Genomic DNA, 25,013 nt, shown 5'->3' with positions numbered 1-25,013 from the left:
GTGTTGACCCCAACCCCCTAGTGCAGTGGATTCATCTTTGCTGTAAGGAAAGTGCTACTTACCACAGTATGCATCTGTTCTCGGCATGTAGAGCTGTAGATTTACATGCTGTGCATAGCTCAACTTCTAGTGTTGCGTCCGGATGTCTGCACTTTGTTTTTCTTCGAAGTAGTCTTTCCAGCCACTTTGCTCCTCTTCATGTAGCTCCAGTCTGGAGGGTGCCTTGATGTGCGGAAGATCAGGCTCTGTATCCCCCTGCTTCGACAGTTTCGGTGGGATGCTAAAACCCTTCAAGGAGTCAAACTCCTTCCTTCCTGTCCTTTGCAGGAGTTTGCCATTTCGGCTTTCAGCCAGTATTTGTTGTTCGGCCTCAACCATCGAGGACTCCTTCCTTTTTAGGTCTCGCCTTGCTATCGCGTAAGCGATCGCAAAGCGAGACTATTGTAAGGGGGTTTTAAAAGTGCTCCCAAAAAGCGGATTGCATGGCTAGCACGTGCACAATCACGCGCATCGTGCCGCCATGCAATCCGCTTTTTGGGAGCACTTCAAAGAGTCCGCTCCCCCGCCTGGAATGCGCTCCCCCGCCCCCAAGCGCGAGCGCGCCACGCTCCGCCGGGCTGGTCTTTTTTTTCGTTTTTTTTTTAAACTTTAAGCGAGAGGCACGCGTGCGTCCAATGCTGGTTTCCTTTTCCTAGCAGGTTGCCTGCTTCCTAGTTATACAGAGCCGTGATCTGTTTCCCAATCCTGTTTAAACTAGAGCTGGGCATGTAGACGGTACGCACACATCTGCTACATACAGTATGCTATTTCGTTCCTTGCCCGTGTTTGGGCGCACCCAGTTCTCTTTTAGTCACCCTTCTCTTCTGGATAGCGTTTCTGCCCGCGAAAGCTCCACTCCTTTTCCTGTGTTCTTCGGTGCTTTTTATCCTCCAGCGGGCTCCGCATGAGCATTTTATGTCGCAATACCCCGGGGCAGCTGAGCTGACGTGAGCAAACACAGCGTGTCCCAATGGGAAACGGCCATTCTGTGCTCGCCGCCTTCTTGTGTCGTCATATGTTCAGGGTCACAACTTTGTCCGTGAAGAAACACGTGTTGCTTTTACTAAGCTAGAAATAAATACTCTTTCCCACGCAGGACGTTTGATCTAAAGAATACACGAGTCGAGAGGCTAGTACGGAAGCTGTAAATTAGATATTTATGCTAAAACCAGCCGCTTCTCACAGGAAGGTTAACTCTGATAGTGTCCATTGATACGCCTCATTAGGGTGAAAGCACCAAGTCTCACCAAAGTATTCCTTCCGTACCTAGTGGCGGGTTCGCTGTGGCCAATCGAGGGATTGTTTACAAACAAGCCACTTGCTGTGAAGATCGCCTGTCTTGCCTTTTTATGTGTTTTTTTACTTTACCCTTCCGAGGTCAGGAATGAAATGCAGACTGCATTTTAGGGGTTTTGTTTTGCCACCGAGCTCTGGATGCCCAATGAACAAAAATCAACTTTTTCATGCTTAGAGAGCAGCCTAGGATGTTCGTGGGCCTTCATTGGACTGGGTGTTAATGGCTGTATTGAGCGTTTTCTTCTAGCTGCCACTGTTTATTCACAGTTAAAATCACCTAAACCCTAATGTTAATCATTTCGTGTGGCTTTTTTTTCCCTGTCCAGAGAAGCAATAGGTTTGATTCGAAAAGAAAGTGGTAGGAGTCCCTTCTTCCAACAAGCATTGGCTTTGCCAATAGGTCTCACTTTTGGGACCTTGGTTCAACAACATCAACTGTTGCATGGGTAAACACTTATAAGGTACAAAGTTTAGCCATGCAACAACTGATGTTGTTGCACCAAGGACATTGTGCTGTAAAACTAAATACTTAAAAGGTCCCAAAAGCGAGACCTATTGGCTATGCCAATGCTTGTTTAGGTTGGCAGCTTCTTGCCTTTGGTTCTTTCACCATCGTCCCACCTTGTGCGCCTCCCAGCGTCGAAGGTTTGTTAGAAGGCTACCCCAATCTGTGTCCTTTCGTCAGGACCTGTGCAGCTCTTTTTGATTATGCCGCCCTTCGACTGCTGAGGCGTCAAGGCAGCCTTTGAGGAAAGAGCCTAAGCCTTTCAGTGCTTTCATTAACTTTTGCTGCTTTGTCTTTGCTGCCCTCCTCCTGGCTCCAGCTTCTCTAGATCAGTGGCGGTTTCCTCGACATCCAACTAGAATTCCTTAGCTGCCTCAACATTCTATTCTTCCTCACAGGAGAGGCCCAAGTAATTTAGGGACATGTTTTCTTTGAGTTTCAGCTATGCGTGATGTGTCAGATGCTGCCTAAGTCTCGTTTTCAGCTTCTTCAGGACACATTCTGCGCAAGCCTCGCATTCTTTGGCACTGCGGTTCTTCAGGAGGCATAATCTGCAGACCTCGTGGTGGCAGTTGGGGCAGAATTTAAAAGGGGTGGTCTTCAGGTATCCTTGCTACCTCCCTGCTCTGCATTCTCCAGTCACTTGTGTTGTTCAGCAGCGGGATTCTCCCCATAGGGGTTGAGAAGCCTCCTTTCTGCGGATTGATTTTTCCTGGCCTTCGGTAATCTACGTTTTTCTCAGTGGAAAATTCTTGCTGTTTTCAGCCTCAGTCTTCACAGGCCCAATGGCGGGAAAAATAATATGAAGATGGCGAGGCATTGGAACTTCCAAGGCACAAATTTGACATCACACATTGGATGGACTTTCAACAAATGGTGGTTAACGACTCCCATGATAGAAGAAAAAAAAAAAAGAGCAGAAACAAGATTCTGGACCCAATCACTACATGGCAGAATCTATGCAATGCAAGTGAATCCAGAAAAGTAATAATGAGGCAAAAATGCTAAACCAATACAGCAAACACTGCACAACCTTGGAACGATTTCACAAATCCAGGTTATTAACCTTGTGCTGTTATATAACAAGATATAGTACCTTGGGAGGGAGTTATTGGGAGGCTCAAATTGGAGGGGGATAGAGTTCGGAAGTTGCTATTATTCTGTCACCTTAGTTCAGATCTAAGGGCCGGTACTGACCTTTGGAATCCAGTGGATGGTTCCAGGGCACCACGGTCACTGCTGCTCCTCTCTGGCACAGACAGCGGATCTGATTGTATTTGAGCCCACAGTCCAGAGCCACAATCTTCAGTGAGCCTCCAGGGTTGTAAACTTGTGGTACCTACAAATAACCGAAAACATCACAGCTCTGTCGGCATGAATTGAGAACTAATGTTTAAGTCTGGCCTACAGACAGCTTAAATTGACTCGCCAACTGCAGGCAATATAAAAAAAAAAAAACACATATTCGAACATTAGCACAGGTGCTTTGGGACACCCCTCTTCATCCAGTAATCTTTTTAAGTGCCATTCACATTTCCATTATATCCACCACAGCACAGAGCAAGGAATCAGACTACCTCGGACATTGGCTCTCTTGCATTGTGAAAAACTGCATTTTGCCTGATCACAAATGCACATTCAACCAAAAAGTGCCCATCAGCAACATGGATAGCTACCCAATACACTACTTTATCAATATTTTGTTTTACTTACAATATAATCGAAGAACGAGTTACCTTCGGTAACGATGTATCTGGTAGAGACACAGACTAGCTGCAGATTCCTTAACTTAGAATATCCCCAGGCATCACACTGGATCCGGAAAACTTTCCGCAGCAGTACCTCTGCGTGCCGGGGGCAGCGCCGCATGGCTCCGCCCCGACGTCATTCATGGACGTGACGTCAGTGGAGCCATATAGGCCCCTCCTGGCGTGCTGACATCTGTTTTCGTTGGAGACTTTTCCGCACCACAACGCAGAGCCACCACCAAAAGCTGTGAGAATATGGGAACAGTGTGCGTAAAAAATAGAAAAGAAAGCAAATGGTGAAAAAACAGCACCATAAAGGACAGTGCCAGGCACTGTATATTGAAAACTAGCAAAGGTAAAGAGCATAGCACCGCTTTGAGGAACAATCCCACGAAAGCGAATACCAAACCTCCCCCTGAGGTAGAGCAACCATAATAGATAAATGTGAAGGACAACAAGTCTGGAACCCATGAGCAAAGATAATCCATCACAAGACGGCACCAGAAAGGGACGTCGTATCCCCAGTAAGAGACCCATTAGACAGGGGCAGAGCCAATGGAGTTCAAACTAATGGGCCACTGGGGAGGTAAGAGACCCCAAGGCGATTAAGAAGGGGAGAGGAGTAAATCCCCCACTGGACAACCCAGGGCGTAGGGATTGAAAAGGACACCTGACACGAGCATACCGCCTAATCGCGAGAACTGCTGCAGAAAGACAAAGCCACCCGGAGGGAGGCGAATGCAGGAAGCCCAACCTGAAAAGCTCCTTGAAGAGCGGGGAGGATGGGCAGGCTTTAAGGAATCTGCGGCTAGACCATGTCTCTACCAGATACATCGTTACCGAAGGTAAGTAACTCGTTCATCTGATAGAGACATCTAGTTGCAGATTCCTTAATTTAGAATAGATACCAGAGCCATACCCATAGAGGAGGCAGGTCTGCGACTGAACCCCACCAAGTTCCTGAGGGAACTGAGACGTCAGCAAGTTGACGAAATACAGTGGGGACTGCAAGCTAGCGCAGTCACACCAGATCATGAAGCTCTGAAAAGAGCGTTACAATGGGAGGCAAGGGCACCGGAAGCCGTCCAAGACAGCTGGTAAACCCTGTATGTATACTGGGTTGAGAGTAGAAAGCGTAAAGCTAGAATGCCGTAGCGGAAGTAAGGGGTCTGGGCTTTGCCAACATGAGAATTGAACCTAGGGTCCAATGGATCCTCAGAATCCGATGTGTTGACTGGAATGAAATTCAGAGACAGATGACAAACTGGTATGACCGAGTCAGCACACACCGGTCTAGTATGCACAACAGTGGAAACAAGCACCATAGAAACTGCTCCGGCTAAGAGACATGGGATAGCATTGGCAGGATACCAACCAATGGTCAGAAAGTGTGGATAGTACCAGGAACATAATATATTCCAGCACACAGTCGCCCCTTCACAAGACATGAGAGAGGGCTTATGGCAACCATGATAAGTTCCGAACACAGGACTACAGGAAGAATGATAGTTATGTGGAAGACAGGACCATAAGTATACCTTGAGGACAGTAGAACCACCCGAGGTAGAGGAAAAAAAACACTTGTAGGGTAGTTTGAGCATCCACAGAGGGGAAGGATGCATAAGCAGGTAGGCAACTGTGAAAAAGCGGGGGTATGTGAAAAGCAGGACACCCACACATGAGTTTGCCGGCTGAGCCGACCTGCATGAAGACACATCGCAGGCAGGCACTTGCTCACGCGAGTCTGCTGTGTGAGGAACACAAAGTTGATATAGACTAAGAAAAAACATGTGTAAAATGAGGCTTTACGTGATGAGACTTGGGTACTTGAAAGAACCTACAGCTATATTTATTTATTAATTTATAAAGTTTTATATAGCGCGAACAAGATACCGAGGGATAGCAGAACGCTTTACAGTATGATGGGAGGAAGGACAAAATGCAATATTCATATCACGTAGAAGGGAGAAAAAACAGGAAAGGTCGCATATATTACAATACAATTGCACCCAGGAGGGTAATGTCATTGACAGGTGTAGGCGAGCAGCAAGGGGTATGAAGTAAGGGAGGGGACCGAATCAGATGGAAGCACAAAGGTAGTAGGAGCAATGTCAACAGGCATGTGAGTCTATCCCTATTAGGGTAAGAATTTAGTCATGAGGGATCTTTTGGCTTCCACTTTGAACGCCGTTGATGATGATATTCTGCGTACTTCCGGTGGAAGAGAGTTCCATATCTTAGGGGCAGCGCCGGAGAAGGCTCGGTGACAACTTCTCTTTTTGTTAAGAAAGAGTGGTTTCAGGAGGAAGGTAGAGGCACTTCTTGAGGCTCTTACACCACAGGATAGTTTAAGTTTTTGCGCAAGGTACGTAGGAGTGTTGAAGTGAAGGGCGTTGTGTGTAAGAACAGCAATCTAAGTGAATTTGCGCTTCATAGGGCAGCCAATTGAGGGATTTTAGGACTGGGGCTATATGATCTTTTCGTTTGGTGTCTGTAACCAGTCTAGCCACAGCGTTCAGTGAAGCCCTTAGTGGAGCCAGGGCGTATTTGAGAAGGCCACAGAGGGTAGCACTGCTGTAGTCTAGCCTCGGCAAGACAAGCGCTTGGACCACCTGCTTGAAGTCATTAAGAGGAAGGAAAGGTTTAATATTTCTAAGTAACCCCATCAAGTGGTTTGCTCCTTTGCAAACATTGCCAATATGATTTTTCATGTTCAGGTGCTTGTCCATGGTGATACCAAGAGACTTGGCTGAGGCTTCGATGAGAGGAGTACAGTTAAAAGCATTGAGGTGACTCAGCCAGAGGTCTAGCTCAGGGATGTGGTTCGGAGGGGAGATGAGCAGGAATTCCGTTTTGGAAGTGTTGAGCAGGAGATGGTTCTCCGTTAACCAGTTTTGGGTAAACATTAGGGTAGTATGGAGTGAGATGATGTTTTCAGAGGATGAGATTTTCAGATATAGTTCCGTGTCGTCCGCATACATGTGGAAGAGAACGTACATGGAATTAAGAGTTTGCAAGAGGTTCCAGGAAATTTGAAGAGGATAGGAGATAAAGTGGACCCTTGGGGGACCCCCATGAGTACAGGAGAGGGCTGGGAGAGAGAGTGGTTTGCCTTGACACAGAGTTCTGTGATGTAGGAAGGATGAAAACCATTGTAACACCAGATGAGAAAAACACAATCTTTTTTGCAGGATGGATAGGAGGTTGTCTTGATTAACCATATCAAATGCGGAGGAAAGGTCAAGGAGGATCAGGAGGCAGGATTCGTTTTGGTCAAGCATTATTAAAATGTCGTCCATAACGTGAGTGAGAGCCTATTCGGTGCTGTGCCCCTTCCTAAAGCCGGACTGATGCTGGTCAAGGAGTTGGTAATTCTCTATGTGAGCACAAAGTTGGGATTGCACACATTTTCTAGGAGTTTCGCTAAATTGGGGATGTTGGAAATGGGGCGGAAGTTATTGAGATCAGATTTGTCCGCGTTAGTTTTTTTTAGTATAGGTGTTACCTGAGCTGCTTTTAGGCAGTCTGGGATTGTGCCTTGTGATAGAGAAGCGTTTACAATCCTTGTCCAGGTGGGGATGAGTGCATTCTTGATTTCTTTAAAGATGGAGGGGGGCAATAGGTCGCTGAAGTGGTTGGACGGGTTGATGTTCTGAAGAATCTTGATGATGTCATTTTCACTAAATGGGGTAAAGGTGCCCCATGATGCATTGTTCTTGGACTTGGTGGAGGTCGATTTACGCTTCTCAGAGGGGTCAATGGGTGGGGCAGAACTGGAAGGGGGTAGTAGAGCCTTCTTAGAGGTGAGATCAATGGAGAGGAGTCTTGATTTCTCAGTGAATAAAGCAGCAAGTTCATCACAAATGTGTGGGTTGCCACTACGATCCGAGTGGTTAGGACCAACGACGGATTGCTGTTTGACCAATTCAAAAAGTTTCTTGGGACGATTTGCCGCTTGATCCAGTTGGTGTCTGAAATAGGCCGCCTTAGCACTCTTGATCTATTTGTTGTAGAGGCTCCTGGCATCTCCAAGGAGTTTTAGTTGGTCCGAGGAGGGGTTGGCTCGCCAGGAACGTTCAACAGCCCTAAGATTGCAGCGTTCCGAGTTTAAGTTTATTATACCACGGTTTGGATATTTTTGTTGAAGCATTTTTCTGTTGGAGTGGAGCAATATTATCCATGAATTTGGAGATGGTCTAATTGTGGACGTCGGTGAGTGATTGCACCTCAACCATGTCAACTTGGGAGGAGAGGGCAGATTTACAATGAGCAGCTAGTTCGTCAGAGTTTATAGCTCTTAGGTCCCTTTTCCAAACCTTTGATATCAACAGTTGTGCCTTCCTCATCAACACTTCCCTGTTAATGTAAAAGAGGATACTGTGGTGGTCAGACCAGTCACACAGGGTAATGTCTATGGTGATAGTCTGCCCTTTAGAGATGAGGTCTAAGGTTCCACCTTTAATGTGAGTTGGTTGGTCACAGTGCTGAGTTAGATCTTGATCATTTAAGAAAGATTTAATGCAAGATTACAGTGGGGTCGTTTGGGTTAGACCAATGAAGGTTGAAATCCCCAAGGAAGATTTGGGACACCGCTGAGTCGACATTGCTAAAGATGATTTCCATTAGCTGCGCAGTGAAAGGGAGATTGCATCCCGGGGGGGTGGTAAAAGGTGTGAAGTTTGCAAACCGGTAGGTTCATACTGGATATGCGGAGACAGAAGTATTCACAGAAGGAGGGCGTCGAGGAATCTGAGTGAGAAACAGAGTGTGTTCCTGTGGATACAGGCTAGGCCTCCATCCAACTTCAGAGCTCTGTCTAGCCTAATTATGTCATGAGTGGGAGGTACTAGGAGGTCTAAGATAGGAGTGGAAGCCGGATTTAGCCAGGTTTCGGTGAGGATGATAATGTCTAAATCATTGTGTTGGATGAGGTCGAAGATATCAGAAGCGTGTTTACTGGCTGATCTGCAATTAAGTAGTACACATTTAAGTCTCGGTGTATTGGGGGGGGTGGAGTCTGGGTGACGTTCACATGGGTGAGGTTGTCAATATTGCTGCTTCTAAGATTGCGGGGAGATTCTCTGTTTGGGTTAGAAAGGATGGAAACTATTTGTCTGGGGGGAAGATGTTAGATTTGGACAAGGTAGAGCTAGAGTTCTGAGGGTCATGTGAGTCAATGGTTGTAGGGTGGGACTCAGATCCTCTGCGGCTGGCGGGGGTGTTGGGTAGTGTGAGAAAGTGGCTCTGTATATACTGTTCCCAAATAGGTACAGGGTGTAAGGCTGATCCATATGAACAATATCCCTAGTGGACGCTCTAGGCCCATTCGTAGAGGTGAGGAGAGAGCTGATCATGGGGAAAAGATCTTTTGAGAGGGCTTCCAGTTCATGTAGGTCAGAGGTGAGAAGGTGTAACTGTAGGGATATATCATCAAGACGTGCAGCCAAGTCTGAGTGTTGGGCGAGGGGAGGAAGGAGTGGGGGCAAAGCGAGCGGCGATGGGGGCCCTCGGTGTAAGCCTGTTGGGGCCTGTGTGGGGGATCGATACCCAGACTAGTCTCATATCTGGCACAGTTATAGGGATGGGTAAGGGGAGATCATCTGTTGAAGGGGAAGATTGTAGGACTTGAGGGAGCCTCACAGCTTGGAAGTCATCCTGTATCGGACTGACAGTCGGTGAGGAGATTGAGCCCATAGAACCGTCAAGCAGCTGAGAGGGTGATCCATAACTCTATTCATGGAACTTTTAAACATGTAAATTTGCCTACTTGCGAAGCCCTTTCTTTTAACCTTTGTTTAACACATCATCATTCCCTCAAGGGCACACTACTATATAGGCCACCAGGAGCTAGACATTCTTTCTTCCCTTCCCTGGGGAATTTACTGGAAGAAGCCCTTCTGTGTGACTCATATACCATCCTGGGAGATTTTAATTACTATCTGGAATTGATGGACTCCGTGGACTTCACACAATATGTTAGAGGGCCCTCTCACCTAGCTGGTCACACTTTGGATGGTGTTTTTTCTAATTACTCAGGGTTGTCTTGTGTGGGTCTATTGCCCTTGGTTTGGTATGATCATGCTGCTGCTCGGTTTGATCTCAATTTGGAGAGTCAAAAGATCAAGGGCAGAGATTCTAGAGAACAGATTGAAACCAGAGCCTGGAACAGGGTGGACGCAGGGACTTTGCATGAAGTCCTGACCTCTTCAGCTGGCCATGCAACGCTGGGAACTGAAGAAGCGGTAGCCTCATACACTAGATGGCTCTCTCATGCATGCGAAGAATTAGCCCCTCGTAAAGTTATTATTCTGAAAAGATCTCTTTCCTCGGCCCCATGGTACACAGAGGAGATAAAAATGCAAAAGTGTGCTTGCAAACGGCTGGAGCATAATTGGAGTAAAGGGTACCTAGATACTGAGAAGGCATTATATAAGTCCAGCCTGCAAATCTATAAGCAAGCGGTTTTGTTGGCCAAACAGAAATATTACTCATCCCAAATAGAAACGGCCAAGAACTCCTCTAGAGAGCTTTTTCAAACGTTCTCCAAGTTGGCCAGTTTGAGGCCATTCACCATCCAGTCTAGCCCTGATCTTTGCGAAGAGATTGCCATGTTCTTTCGAACAAAGGTTACAAATATATTTTCAGTCCTCAGTGACCTAAATAAGGATGCCTCGACTGAAGTAATTGAGCTGGAACACTCAAAATTCCCGTCGGGGACTATGAAGGATTTTTTTTTTTTTTAAACTTGTTTTTATTGTATTCATTAGCAGCAGCACAATACAGTAATCAGACACATAATTTTCCACAATGTAGAGAAATGCAGTAGCCCCTGAATGCGGCAAGTTGGCAGAAAACAGTTCAACAGCGGTACACTTCTCCAGCATCCACCCTCCCATGAAGGATTTTAACCCACCGACGGTGCAGGACATGCTGGATCTGTTAACAGGTGCTAAATCTGGTTCACCTTTGGATCCATGCACACTGAAAATTATCAAATTGGCCCCTGTCCCTATTGCGCGGTGTCTTACACCCATTTTTAATGGTATGTACGAAGGTGGACAGTTTCCTAAACAATGGAAGATGGCTTCCATACTACCTCTTTTAAAAAAGCCCAGCCTTGACCCTCATGATCCCAATAACTTTCGGCCGATCTCCCACCTTCCTCTTCCCGCGAAGATGGTAGAAAAGGCGATGAATAGACAACTCAGTGCCTTCCTGAGGAAAGCCCAAGTGTTGGGCAGTCCTGATCTTGCTAGATCTTTCAGCCGCATTTGACACGGTCCATCATGGGAGGTTGATGGACCGTCTAAGAGAATGCGGTGTAGAGGGCAAAGCTTGGGAGCTGCTTAACTCTTTTCTCTCAGACAGAAGCCAGATAGTAGCATAGGGAAAATTCCAATCAAAACCTTTTTCATTACCATGCGGCGTCCCGCAGGGGTCGTCCCTGAGCCCTACTCTCTTTAATGTATATGTTTCAACCTTGGCACCAGTTATAAGTGCTTATGGGTTTGGGATCAACTCGTACGCAGACGATACGCAAATTGTGGTATCGCTGCTACCTGGCAAAGAAACTGGACTGGACAGGCGCTTCCAGTCCTGTATGGAAGAAGTCGGTAGATGGATGGCAGGTAACTGCCTGAAGATGAACTCGGATAAAACCGAGGTGGTGATGTTTGGAAACAACCCTAACTTTTGGACCCCCTCATGGTGGCTGGCTTCACTTGGGTCACTCCCCATCCCATCTAAGAAGGTCAAAAATTTGGGGATCCTGTTGGATGAGAAACTTTCCATGGGAGCCCAGGTCAATGCGGTAGTTTCCAAAACAGGGTACGTCTTAAGAACAGTAAAAAAGGTCTTGAATCTTCTGCCATTAGCCTGTCTTAAAACAGTGGTTACGGCCCTGGTTTTATCAAGGCTGGACTATTGCAACAGTTTATATGTAAACATACAACAAAAACAGTTGTACAAGCTTTAGCTGCTCCAAAATGCCGCGGCCAGACTCCTTACGGGTACCACCAAATTTGCCCCGATCTCCAATGTGATAATACACTGCACTGGCTCCCGGTTAGAAACCAGGTACAGTTTAAATCACTATGCATGGTGTTCAAAGCACTGCATGGAGAGGGACCTGACCACCTTAAGAGGCAATTTCAATGGTATAAACCAATGCGCACGCTTCGATCGTCAGAAGCGAAACGGACGGCCGTACCGTCAACAAAAAGAGCCCACTGGGGCGGCCGAAGCTTCAACTTTTGTGTCGTAAAGGCCTGGAATGAGCTCCCATTTCATTTGAGAAATGCCAATAATAATCTGTTACATTTTAGAAAGGATTTAAAGACATGGCTTTTTGATTAATAATCCTGCCTGCCCTGGCCTTGCTTAAAGAGAAGTAACTCGCGCCAGGACACCTTCGGGTTATCGTGCGCTTTAGAAATCGCCTTAACATTAACATCTAGTGAGAGGACTTATTCAGACTCGGGACAAGGTGGCTATGGGATCAGCAAGATGAGGTGTGGGGTTTAGGGAGAGTGGGGTACTCACAACTGTTAAAGGGAAAGTACTGGCTAGGCCCAGCGGAGACATGGTGGTTGAATTGTCAGTGGCGTTGCCGTAAACCGCTTTCCTGAGAGTTGGGTAAATATTGGCCATCTTAGATAGGTTGATGTTAGAGGCTTGGATTAGGATGATAACATTATTGTAGAGGGTGATGGTGGTGGTGGCTTTGAGAGTGGATGAGGGAGACATTGATAGTTTGAGGCCATGTGCGGTTTTCTTAGATCCAGTTATTCGAAATATGGAATAGAGCACAGTTTGCCAGCAAGCCTGTTTTCTGGTATAGAAGATGAGGTCATTAACCGGAGAGCCTTTGTTGGTGCAGAAGTAGTGGTCTGACATTAGGGTTTCTGGTCTAGATTTGAGTAAGCGATGTTTGTATTTCTTTGCCGCGTTCTTGGAGAAGTCAGTTGGGTAATTAATGATGAAGGCGTTGGAGCCACTGGGGTCGGGACTTATCTCCATTGTGAAGGAGAGTCCTGGTGGGGAAGGGAGCTCAGAAGAGGAGAATCAGGGGGTGGGAGAAGAAGACATCCTTCCTGGGTCTCTCAGTGGAAGGGTGAGGGGGGGGGGGATAATGGTAGCACAAATGGGGGGCGCAGAAATCTTGCTGTGCAGTGTCAGTGACAAGAGCCCAAAATTCACGACAGACATGGCATCCCTTAACTCGTCTTGGCTCTAAAGACTTGCACTGGACGGCATACAGGGCTATGGGAGGCCCATCCAGGAAGATATGGGCAGGTAGCAGAAAGAAGCCTACTTTGTGACCTGGGCACATTTTAGTATGAAAGGAACCCGATAGACGCCATATTAAGGACAGGCAGTAAGACCCAAGGTCTTCTGCAATATAAGTGGGAAAGACCAAAAAGGATCACCCCATTAATGCGATCCAAGGTGTGGTAGAATGCTACTCCAGGTATGCAGGCCTAGCATCAGGCCCATTATGGCAATCTGTTTCCAAGGACACCAGCAGCCATGGTGTGCTTGAAAAAGGAAACCCCTAATAAAGAAGTCACATGTGTAGTGGTACGTTCCACATGAAATTTAAGGAGCGCCACAACACCACTAATTACAAGCAAGGTTTAACGCTTCCGGTATAACTCTGTAGTAAGGAATCCCTTAATACGTACATACATTGTTAAGTTAGCATAACCACGTTAGCTGTTAGAAAGCCATCTTGCTGCTTTTGCGCACGACACTGCATCTACATGTTATTGTTTAAACAAACTGCTGACTCGAGCTGTGCCTCAAACGAAAGCAATCTGTTGTTACCATCCCGAGCTCTGCGCAGCGACCTTGGTCTGTACATGGCGTGACAAACAGTCTGGGTTGTTAGACAATGCATGTTTTCCACTCTAGGTTGATCGACCCACTATTTAGCCATAACACACAGGCAGCTGCAAATACCTGAAAGTTGGGGCTTTTAATATTGCAGACATCATGTTTAGTAGTCAGACCGAAGACGAGCCTTCCTGCGAGAAGACTCCTGATGCTCCTGTGATGTGATTTCACTAAGCTGATCTTTGAGGTATGGGGTCCCCTATTCAAGCCTAAGAGACCTTCTATTAGCATAATAATAATATTAGCTTCTTAGTAAAGGGAAGGTGGTAGTATCCACTGTCATTATAACATGATCACTCCTTTTATATTCTATGGTATTGTAACGATGCTGATGGTTTTGATTATAATCATTTGTCTGCTTGTATTAGCCAAAGTACTGCATCTTAGGACACGTGGTCTATAAAAATAAACTCTTTATTTTCACCGTGTCTCATTTGATTCTTGTTGTGGACTGATGTGAGAATAATATACGAACAGGTATTTCCGATTCCCACCATTCCTGAGAGTACACTGAGTAGCTTGTTCTGGGTTGTCTTTTCATTGGGATCGCCGAGCCAAATCTCGGATAACGAATGGGACACTTATGCTAGCCGGATACTGGGTTCTGGGTTCTGAGGTGAGTTTCTGGTACACCACAATTCACTGAGGTCCTGGGGTTCTACGCATAGTTCTGTGTATAAGCAGAATCCCTGCAACAACTCGAGAGGGAACAGTCATCAAGAAGAAAAAAAAAGAAAAATGAAACGCCGCCATTTTAAAGGCAGGCAAAGGCAGGCTAATACGATGTCTTGGTATTTCCGCCATTTTAAAGCAGGCAATTTTCAGCATTCAAGAAACAGATATAAAGAAGCTCTAAACTGTTACAGCGTTCAAATAACAAATTTGACCATGTAAACACGGCGTCGTACTGAAAAAATTGTATCTTAGGGCGTGAATCTTCACCGAGGAAGCTTGTCGCAAGGAGGACCGCCACTAGAGGCACTGGCGTCCTGGGGTCCAAACAGCAAGGTCGTTTCTGGCGATACCACATTATATGGAAGCATAAGTAGGCACGGTAATGACCAGAGCTGCAAGCGACATCAGCTAACCTCCCGGGAGGAGCTAAAGTCCTCCGGTAGACAGATGAAGAGGTGGAGCCAGACACGATAGTGGGAACATTTAGGATTATCCTAATGGCCCAGGGACCGAAGAAGCGAGTATTCTGAAGAGAACACTCGTTTGAGAGTGCAACAGCAGGAACCCAATGCCTAAGTGTGGAAAACACCTGAGCAAAATGCATTAGGAACAAACTTCTGTTGAAGTGGCCAGAAATGGGGTGTATAAAGTAATGCACAGCATATACGTACATGGGGCAAAGATGCCCCTTTTAAGAAGAATAAGCGAATCATACCAGGGTGCACTTTAATCATACACAACAGGAAGATCGTGTCGCGCAGCGTCTTCTTCCTGGTGCTAACAAGAGAGTGTCAGTTGTGGAAGAACTGCGCCTGGATGGAACCAAACGAGGCTTCCAGGGGACAGTGGCTGCTAAAAAATGGAAAACAGCCAATGCCTGAAAGTACTATGGCGAACCGTAGACCACAACCTTTGAAGCGCCAAATCACAACACCCACATGTGGGACGCACACAGCAGAAAAGAAGACAGGGCGATCTAAAAAACAGACCCTGTGAATAATACTCCCCAGGAGTGTACGTTATTAAGTACCCTACATAGTGTAAGTCTTAACCCCGACAAGGGGCCTCTTCTGGACCAACCAAGGCAAAAAGGGCAGCAGATCGGCCAGACCATCTGGGTATTACGTCATGAACCCAAGGTCCTAAACAAGGAAGTCAACTCTGCCTATTAAGCAAAGCAATACAAAGTCACACAGTGCGACAAAACAGGCTCACAAAGCCAAGAAAGCTTGGTTGCAAGGGCCAGCGAATCACGTGAGACCAGCGATAAGCAGGGAGACCGCGGAATCTGCGTGACAATCAAAAAGATCTACACAATTGAATGGCAGATCCTGCAGAGCCTCCCGAACGTTGTCGGGGAAACAACTAACCAGCAGCCACGTATGGCACCGTAAAGCAACCAACTGTGCCATTGCCTACTAACAAAGAGTCGGTAGCGTCTAGGGTCGAACGAATGAAATATTGTGCCAATCCATGCCCATCAAGAAGACGATGCTGCAAGTCTGCCCTGGATACCTCCGGGAAGAGAAGGAAGAATGAGCTCGACCAAATCCCAAAGGGCAAAGGAAGCACGTGCGAACACGCAAGACGTGTTTAAGGTACGAATGGCAGCACTGGTGGAGGTAAAAATGTTGCGGCACGAATGGCAGCACTGGTGGAGGTAAAAATGTTGCGTCCACAGGACTCCAGCCACCGAGCTGCCCTAGTGGGAGGGAGCAACAGTAAAGCAAAAGAAGGTTGTAAGGCGAAACCCGCTTGAACAACCAGACCCTGAGCTCTAGGGTGAAGAGATGAGCAGACTGGATCGTCAGGGGCAGGACGGTGCCGGCGAGCAATGGCTCTATCAACAGGGTCACCAGAAGAGGGCCGCGCCCAGGCCCCAAACATGACATCAAATAAAGACCCACCAAGGGGGAGCAAAGGCTCCATGTCCACAGGCTCCATATGGAGGAGATCCAGTAAAGGATCAGTGGGAAGGGAAACCCCAGGGGTTTGCAATCAGAGAATATCTGCAGTCCTGCGAATAGCCCTTGCGAAGGTCGCACTAGCCTCTGTCGCCATCCTGGGAGGCGACAACAATCCGTTAGTTGGGGACGGCTTAAGGTTAACCAGTCCACTCGAGAACAAGAGTGGACCAGCCTGGGGTTGATCCACAGGCCAAGGAACACTAGGCACCTGCATCAAAGGGCTCGTAATTGACCCTGGGCCGCCTCAAGTTTGAGAACCGTAAAAGGGGACTCGACGTGAGCGCCAATGGACGGCGACTCGAACTCCACCTGGGGGGAGGAGGGGGAGCTACCGGGCGTGTTTGACAGCTCCTGCAGTACAGGAGCCGTCGGCTCCAGCGGCACCGGCGCCTCGTGGAGCCCGGCGCCGCATCCGTCAGCACAGGAAGCCGCACGGGGCTATGCTTTGACTGGACGGGCGGCATGGACAGACAACTGGGATGCCCCTCCGGGCCGTGTCCTGTTGGCGTCGTATCAACTCCGGAGTCGACGCACACAGCCGGCGTCGAGGACGAATCCGCCGGCGAAGATCCGACATGAGTGCCTTCCTTCTCTGTGGAAACCGCAGGTGCACCAGGGAGACGGGGTAACCCAAAGAAAGACTGGAGTGCCTTAGAGTAGGCTTCCATTTGGATTTTAGTCGCTCCGACACCCGGGAAGGGTGGGTATGGGGGAGACGACTGCTGGGTGCCCATGCTGGCAAAGACCGAGAGTCGCAGGCCCCAGCGTCACGTTGACCGGAGGAAGTCCTCCACAACATACGCTTATGTTTACCTGCCTTCGAACGGCGTTCGCGGGAATGACATCGAGTGACGCCGAACCGGAGGGGAAGATAGAGGGCGTGAAGGAGCAGGACCGGACATCCGGGCGGCCAGCAGCTTCATAAGACGCTCTCTAATGGACTTAGGCTTCACACTGTTGACAGGTGTCTCACTCTTCGGAGTCGTGGTGCTCTCCAAGGCACCACATACAAATCACATGTGGATCCGTGACCGACATCTGTCGCTTGCAGGTCTCACACGCCTTAAAGCCCGAAGGTATCGCACACTGTCCAGTGACGCCGAAGGCGTCAAAAAGGCCCGAAAGACAGGCCAAGGAACCGCTGGATTTTCAGGATCTGCATTGGTACGCGAAAAAAATAAAGAAAACAGACGTCAGCGCGCCCCCCGGCGCGCAGAGGTGCTTCTGCTGAAAGTTTTCCGGATCCAGTCTGACGCATGGGGATATTCTAAGTTAAGGAATCTGCAGCTACCCAGAAGGGGAGGCCTATATAACAGACAGGTATTCAGAAGTTTATGGAAGACTGATTCTATGACGGCAAAGCGAAGAGAGGAAGGCATAGAGTTCAAGAGTTAGGTGGTCAAGAAGGAAAAGGAGCAACCGCTTCTTACCTTGCGGACCCTAGGAACACGTAGAAGTTTTTGTCCATTGGTGCGTAGTGATCTCTCCTGACGGTATTTTAGATAGCAAGGGCCTTTTTGTTTCACCCTCTGTAGTAAATTTGATGCGGATAACAATGGGCAGCCAATGATGACTGCGCCAGGGAGCCATGACTGTCAGAATCTTCAGATCAGCCGACCTGAATAATCTGCAGGTGGTGAAGCAGACATGATGGTAGACCTAGGTAGAGGCTATTTGTGCAATCAAGTTGAGGCTACCAGGGCATAAATGACAGATTTAGGGTTTTCCACAGGAATCAAGTAGATCATATTTCTGACCGATTGCAGTGTGAGGGAACAGCTGGATGACAGCTCTAATCTGAGGTTCAAAAGGTAAGTTAGAGTCAAATTTGACCCCAAGATTTCTTACCACAGATGAAGCAGGGGACCTAGCTCAGAGGGCCACCAGTTATAGGCGTCTGGGTGACTGTCTGTGCCAAACAAGAGTATCTCTATTTTGCCAGAAATCAATTTGAGGCAGCTCATGTTCATCCATTCGCTGACAGCCCTCAGACACCCCTTTAACGTAGTCAAATCTCCCATATCCTTCTCCTGGAATGAGAGCATCAACTGCGTATTGTCGGCGTATGAGATTACAATTTGTTGTAAATCACTTAAAGTTTATCATAGAAGAAGTCTGAGAGTTTCTCGCACATCATGCCAGAAGGAATCAAGTTATATTGAAAGACCATGGGTGTCGAAAAAAGTTAACCACCATGAAAAGTTCACGGGGTTTATTGGAGGTGGCGACAGAGGATGAAATAAACTCTGTATGCACCTTACGTACTGCACTACGAAACATATTTAGCGCTTTTGTGTAAATTGCTTTAGCTTCTAAGTTATAAGATTTCCTCCACCTGCATTTCAGGTCCTGGCAATGTGACCTTTTTTCTTTAAAGCGGCCATAAGCCAAGAAGCTTAAGGGGTATATCTGTTGAGCTACTGCTCTTAAAGGAGAGATGGAGTCAAAAGCCGAGGACAGACAGTTATTCACTCTGGCAAATTCAAGGCTATTGACCCTGAGAGTTTGAGCGGGGTTGCCTGTAATGCCTCAGAGAACAGCAGTTCAGCGACTTGCATGACCTGGAGACTTTCTGAAAAGAGTTGCCGTTTCTTCAGGCAGACCATGCCAATTTAAGGAACAAATTAGTTTAAGACTGGATCCATCTGAACATAAAAAATAAGGTCCAATGGGTCAGCCCCACCACATGTTGGACTAAGATAAATCCTTCTAGAGTCAAGAGGAAATGTTTAGCCAAAGAGCGGCTAGGGTCATCTATGTGCAGGTTAAAACGGCCTAGCAGCGAGAGACGAATAGAAAGTTGGACTATGCACTTGATTAAGTGACTCGGATGAACAGTTGGGGGGGGGGGGGGGGGGGGGGGATGGAGGGGTTTATAAACGAGTAGCCCGCTACCGTGAAGGAGTTAAGGGTGATTGCAAAAGAGAGGCCCTCAATGGTGCCCATACTTAGGGGTTTAGACAGAGCACTGGTAGGAGTCTTTGTACACTCTCTACCCCCCAACCCCTCTCCACAGCCATGTTTATACTCTGTTTATATGGTGGATTAGAAAACCTGTCGGGATGGAAAGAGCAATACCAGAGTCCGAAAGCCAAGTGTCCCTCAGGAAAAGATCTCCACATTTATTTCTTGTAAGTCGCAATCTAAAGCACAGACGCTTAGATTTTAACACAGTTATATATTTAACATTCATTTTTATTAGCTCTCAGCCAGCCGTATTCATCCACAGGTCTGTTGTGATTAACATCTTTCTTCCGTCCACTACTGCATAAAGCAAGGGGCAGCCCACTTCAGCCACTAGTTAACTTCACTTCGAATAACGGCATTCTCTGCCCATATACAAGAAGCACATCTGCACACAAAGTAGTTCCCCTCGGTGCTAGGGGCTATATAGAAAAGTGTGTTTTTTGAGACCCAAAAAGATATTTTCCTTTATTCCAATTTTTTTATTTAAATACTGGCGAGTGCCCAGCCACTCCCACAATATTCAATATAATTAAACAGCATAAGACCGCAAGCACTGATGAAGCAAAAAGGCTGACAGATAATGCAAGACCATTTGACTGACAATGGCAGTCTTCATTTTTTTTTAAGTCATCCTTATGTTTAAACTATGTGTTCAGGCTACAGTAATTGAAAGACAAAAGTACCTTTTCTTTGCGTCAAAAGGATTAAATGGTATATGCTCCACTTAAAAAATGTTTTCAAGTAACCATTGCACCAGCTTTCAAAGGCCGGACCGGTTGCATTTGCCAAAGCTTTTTTTTTTTAATCCAACTATCTACTTCACCAGGCCCTTCTGTAGTCAGTTATTAAAGGAGGAAAAATATGCGAGAAAAGGAGTAAAACCACTTTAAAGTGGCCTAACGTGCATCTCTGATGTGTGTGGGAGCCATTATCACAGCTTAGGTGTTCATTACTTCAGCTTACCATTACTTACCTGCAATCACTTCCTACCTTTAGCTCCTCTTTATCCTATTTACTTCGACTACCACTACGGAGAGACACCCTTACTTCAAATTTTTAAGTTACTATGTAGCTAGTTTAAAACCAAATGAAATATTTTCATTAATTTAGTATGGTCAAGTTAAGTGATTCCATTAGTTATATTGTAATTAAATATCTAACCTCCGTTGTCACACTATTTACATTTAAATATGTAAACTTATGTGACATTTCAATTCCAAGAACAGATGCCTACAGGGTAAGTAACATTCTGTTCGAGGCATGTGTGCTGTAGATACTCATGCTTTGCATAGACTGTTAAGCAATCCCTCTCCCCAGGCAGTGGTTAACATGTGGTTGGTTGAAGTTATTTGAAAAAGAGTCTTAAGTACTGCCTGGCCAACACTGCTTGTTGTCGTGCAAATACATTCACACAATAAGGTTTTGTCATGGTGCGGGGAGTAGACCATGTTGCTGTTTTACTAATATCAGAAATAGGAATAGTCCCTAAGAAAGCAATGGAAGCTACAATATTTCTACTGCAGTGAGCTTTTGGGGGAACAGGTAAAAGTCGTTTAGCTTTTGCATATCTGTGAGAAAGTGCCCTCTTTCTTCCATGGTATGCCCCCACTTGTTGCTGAATTGCTGATGTTCTTTGACTGGGTGTGCCCTGGGCTCCTGCTAATTAGGTACCCAGTGCCTATGTTCCTTCCCTTAAACTGCTTTGAAGTCTAAACCCAATTGGCACCTCTGGCCACATGTCAGCCCCTGGTAATTGGTACCACAGGTACCCAGGGCACTGTGACCAGAGAAGGACTCTAAGGGCAGCAGCTCTTATTGTGCCACCCTTAGAGGTCCTGTACCCTGCCACTCACCACACTGCCTTTGCAGGCTGCGTGTCTTGGTGCAGAACCAAGTGAAGAGTCGACATGGCACACATCCCTGTGTGCCATTCCTACAACCCACTGCACTGGCATAGATCAGTCACCCCTCTAGCTGGGTGCCCTATGCCAGTGGTGAGGGTACAGGTGCATAAGCCCTGTACCCCTACAGTGCCGAAGTCCATTCCGGGGCACTGCAAGTGCAGTGCTGCCATTAAGAGTATATGGTGCTGAGAGTTTGTCATTACGAACACAACACAACACCATAATGGCTACACTGAAGACTGGGAAATTTGGTATCAAACTTCTCAGCACATTAAACCCACACTGATGCCAGTGTGGGATTTAATGTAAAATGCACAACTCGACCAACTTCTAGTGACCTGACTGATTGGTTGCTTAGGCTGCCACAAACAGACATGTTTCTGGAACCCTGGGTCGAGAGCCTGCTGCTCTTGGAGGCCTGAAACAATGCACATCCTGGGACAAGGTGCCAAGCCTCCTACCCCAGGATGGGCAGGGTTCACGAAGGGGAAACTTCAAAAGGCATGCCGCCTTTGTGAGCCTCCCCAGACCATTTGCTGCTTTCAGCAACTGGTCCCCACTGGTTCTACCCCCCTCTTTGGACGGGAGAACCGGTGGGCAAAACAAGTGAGGGAAAAAGAGGTGTACCCACCTCAGCCAACTCCACCCCTCAGGTGGGGGAGGCGAGGTGAAGCACAACTCGGAGTCCCTGCCATCTTTAGGATGGGAGGGACCTAGCCAACCAAGGACAGGCTCCTGCCCCCCTCACACTGGAGAGTGGCACGATAGGGGGTGTACCCACCCAAGGCAAGGGACCCATTGGTCCCTGCCCTTACCTACCTGTAACGCCCCTAAATTGAGTATTTAGGGGGCACCCTGAACCTTGCCTCCTCAGATTCAGCCTGACAACAAGAAGAAAATAAGGACCGAACAGCCGTGCAGCCAGCTAACAAGAGGACGACGCCCACTGACTTGGCCCCAGTCCTACCGGCCTGTCTCCCCTCAAACCTGCTCCTACGAAATCTCGGTGTGTCCTGCACCCAGCAACCTCGAAAACCCCGGAGGACCTGCCTGCCTTCACTTCCATGACTGCTTCTCCACCGGATTGGTTCAAACTGCATCTTCTGGCTCCGGCCGGATACCGCGAATCCAGCCCACTCTGCACCCGCTGAACCCGGCCCGAGCTCGAGTGCAAAAACGCTACGAGAAGGTAGCCCCCGGCAATCCTGACCAGAGAACCGGCGATCCCCGACCTGCCACAAGCCTCCAGGCGACGCCTGCAGGCTAAATCCAGAAGGCCCTCCTGACCGCGACCCGGAGCTGGTGAGAAGATCCGACCCCAAAAGGCACCCCTGCACCAGATGCCCCACAGCCTTGTATGCCCAAACCAACGGCACCTAACCAAACCTTAACTTCCCAACTCACCTCTCGAAGTGGTGGTCGCACCCAGAAGTCCTTAGTCTCCCTGGCTGCAGCGCTTTTGCAAACCGGAAGTTCACCATTGACATCAGGGCACCCGACCTCAAAACAGCACCCTGCACCCAGCCGCCCTAGTACCACTGGGGGTGCTGATTTGGTTCCCTATTTGCCATGACCTAAACCCTAGGAGCTTTGCGCCCATGGCCTGCTTGCCAGCAGCCACCAACCGGAGGCCCCCTATCCTCCATAGGATAACATTGGGCCTCAACACTCTGCACCCGGCCGCCCTAGTGCCGCTGAGAGTGAAACAAATGTGCATCATTGACCCTGGGAGACCCCCGAGTCTAACCCCAGAACCTTAACTAACCCCTAGTCGATTACTTACCTAAAAACCTATCACCTGTTGTGAGAAAGTGCCCTCTTTCTTGCATGGTATGCCCCCACTTTTTGCTAAATTGCTGAATGTACTTTGACTGAGTGTACCCTGGACTCCTGCCAATCAGGTGCCCAGGGCCTATGTTCCTTCCTTAAAACACACAAACTCCAAATTGGCAAACCCTGGCCACATGTCAGCCCCTAGTAAATGGTACCCTAGGTACCCAGGGCCTTGTGACCAGGGAAGACCCCTAAGGGCTGCAGCACGCATTGTGCCACCCTTAGGGGCCCTGTACCCTTACACACACACACTGCCTTTGCAGGCTGAGTGTCTGGGTGCAGGACAAAATGAAGAGTCGACATGGCACACATCTCTGTGTGCCATGCCCAACACCCACACTGCCAAGGCATATGTCAGTCACCCCTCTGGCTGGGTGCCTTATGCCCATGGTGTGGGCACAGGAGCAGGAGCCCTGTGCCCCTACAGTACCCAGGTCCATTCCCGGGCACTGTAAGTGCAGTGCTGCCATTTAAGAGTACATGGTGCTGAGAGCTCGTCAAACACGAGCTCCACAGCACCATAATGGGAACACTAAAGACTGGGTAGTTTGGTATCAAACTTCTCAGCACATTAAACCCACACTGATGCCAGTGTGAGATTTAATGTACCAAGCACCCCAGAGGGCATTTTAGAGATGCCCCCTTACAACTAACCTACAATCCACGTCTGCTCTGAGGCTGCCCAGGCTGCCACACAGCAGACACGTTGCTGGACCCCTGGGTGGGAGAGCCCCTGCTCTCCCGGGCCTGCAACAATGCACATCCTGGGTGAGGTGATAGATCTCCTCCCCCAGGATGAGCAAAGGGAAGCTTCAAAGGCCTGCCGCCTCTAGGAGTTTCCCCAGTCCACTGCAACCCCCCACTCTGGCGGGAAGCTTGGCCGGAAACCCCATACAAGGACAGGGGATGTGCCAGCCTGCCCACCCCACCCCTCAGGTGGGGGAGGCGAGGTGAAGCACATCTCCGGGCTCTCGCCATCTTGAAGATGGGAGACCCTACCCTATCAGGATTAGGCTACTGCCCCCCTCCCACAGGAGAGGGGCAGGATAGGGGGTGTACCCACCCCAGGACGAGGACCCATTGGTCCCTGGCCTTCACCTACCTGTAACGCCCCTAAATCTAGTATTTAGGAGCACCCTGAACCTTCCTTCCCCAGATTCCAGATTCCGAAACTACAAGAAGAGCGAGAAGAAAAGAAGACCTGCCCTGCAGCTGCAAAGGAGAGGGAGACACCAACTGCTTTGGCCCCAGCCCTACCAGCCTGTCGACCTCGGACTTGCTCCTGCTCCAAACCCGGCATCTCTTGTGGCCAGCAACCTCAGAGACCCCGGAGGACCTGGCTACCTTTGAACTCTGATCCCCTGGGACTCCCATGAGTAGAGGCTCTACTCAGAACCTACCTTTCACCCCTGGCAGCCGCCCGGAACCGCGATCCCAGCCCACTCTGCACCCGCCAAGCCTGGCCGGTGCCGGAGTGAACTAAACCCACGAGGACGACCCCACGGCGACTGTGACCCCGAGTCCGGCACCCAAGGACCCCCCTCGACTATCCTGAAGAAGCTTGCAGCCTCAGAACAGAGTGCCACCACAACCGCGATCAACAAGAGGGTAAGATTTCTGTCATCAAAAGGCACCCCTGCACCCGGCGCCCCACGGCCCTCTGTGCCCAATCCCGGGGTACCTACCTATCCTCCAACTACCCAACTTACCCCTCGAAGTGGTGGTGGCACCTGAAGAGTCCTCGTCCCCGAGCCTGCAGTCTTTTTCCAAACCGGAGATTTCCCATAGAAATCAATTGAGCGCCCGACGGCTCAAAAGCACCCTGCACCCAGCCGCCCGAGTGGCCCTGGCAGTGAAAACTCTACTCTAACCCACTTCCCCTGAGTAAGTGACCAGGAGCCCAGCTCCCACAGCCGCGTGCCTTGCCCGACAGCAGCCACCAACCCAGGACCCCCTATCCCTCATAGGATAACATTGGGCCTAACTCTCTCTGCACCCGGCCGTCCTGAAATCGCTGAGGGTGAACTGACTTTACCTATCTGACACTGGGGGACCCCTAAGTCTATGCCCAGAAATTTAACTCTGCCAGTCGAGTACTTACCCTTAAACCGCTAACTTCATTTTCCTCATAGGGTAACATTGACTGGCTTTTTCTTGGAAATTCTTCTAAGTGTGGACTTTTCAA

The 25,013-nt window shown here is 48.4% G+C and overlaps 1 protein-coding gene across 2 annotated transcripts in view; it reads right to left on the bottom strand.

Moving 5' to 3' along the window:
- The window catches only part of CAD (carbamoyl-phosphate synthetase 2, aspartate transcarbamylase, and dihydroorotase), a 399,701-nt gene that overhangs the window by 229,692 nt on the left and 144,996 nt on the right, over positions 1-25,013 (bottom strand). For both annotated transcript variants that reach the window (XM_085613270.1, XM_085613271.1), the window contains exon 5: positions 3,038-3,179. In XM_085613270.1, the coding sequence (XP_085469396.1) occupies positions 3,038-3,179 (142 nt within the window). The remainder of the gene's footprint in view (positions 1-3,037; positions 3,180-25,013) is intronic.

This window comes from Triturus cristatus, chromosome 6 (genome assembly GCF_964204655.1).
Source record: "Triturus cristatus chromosome 6, aTriCri1.1, whole genome shotgun sequence".
NCBI lineage: Eukaryota > Metazoa > Chordata > Amphibia > Caudata > Salamandridae > Triturus > Triturus cristatus.
The sequence above is the reverse complement of the archived record's forward strand: the minus strand, read 5'-3'. Positions and strand labels throughout refer to the sequence as shown.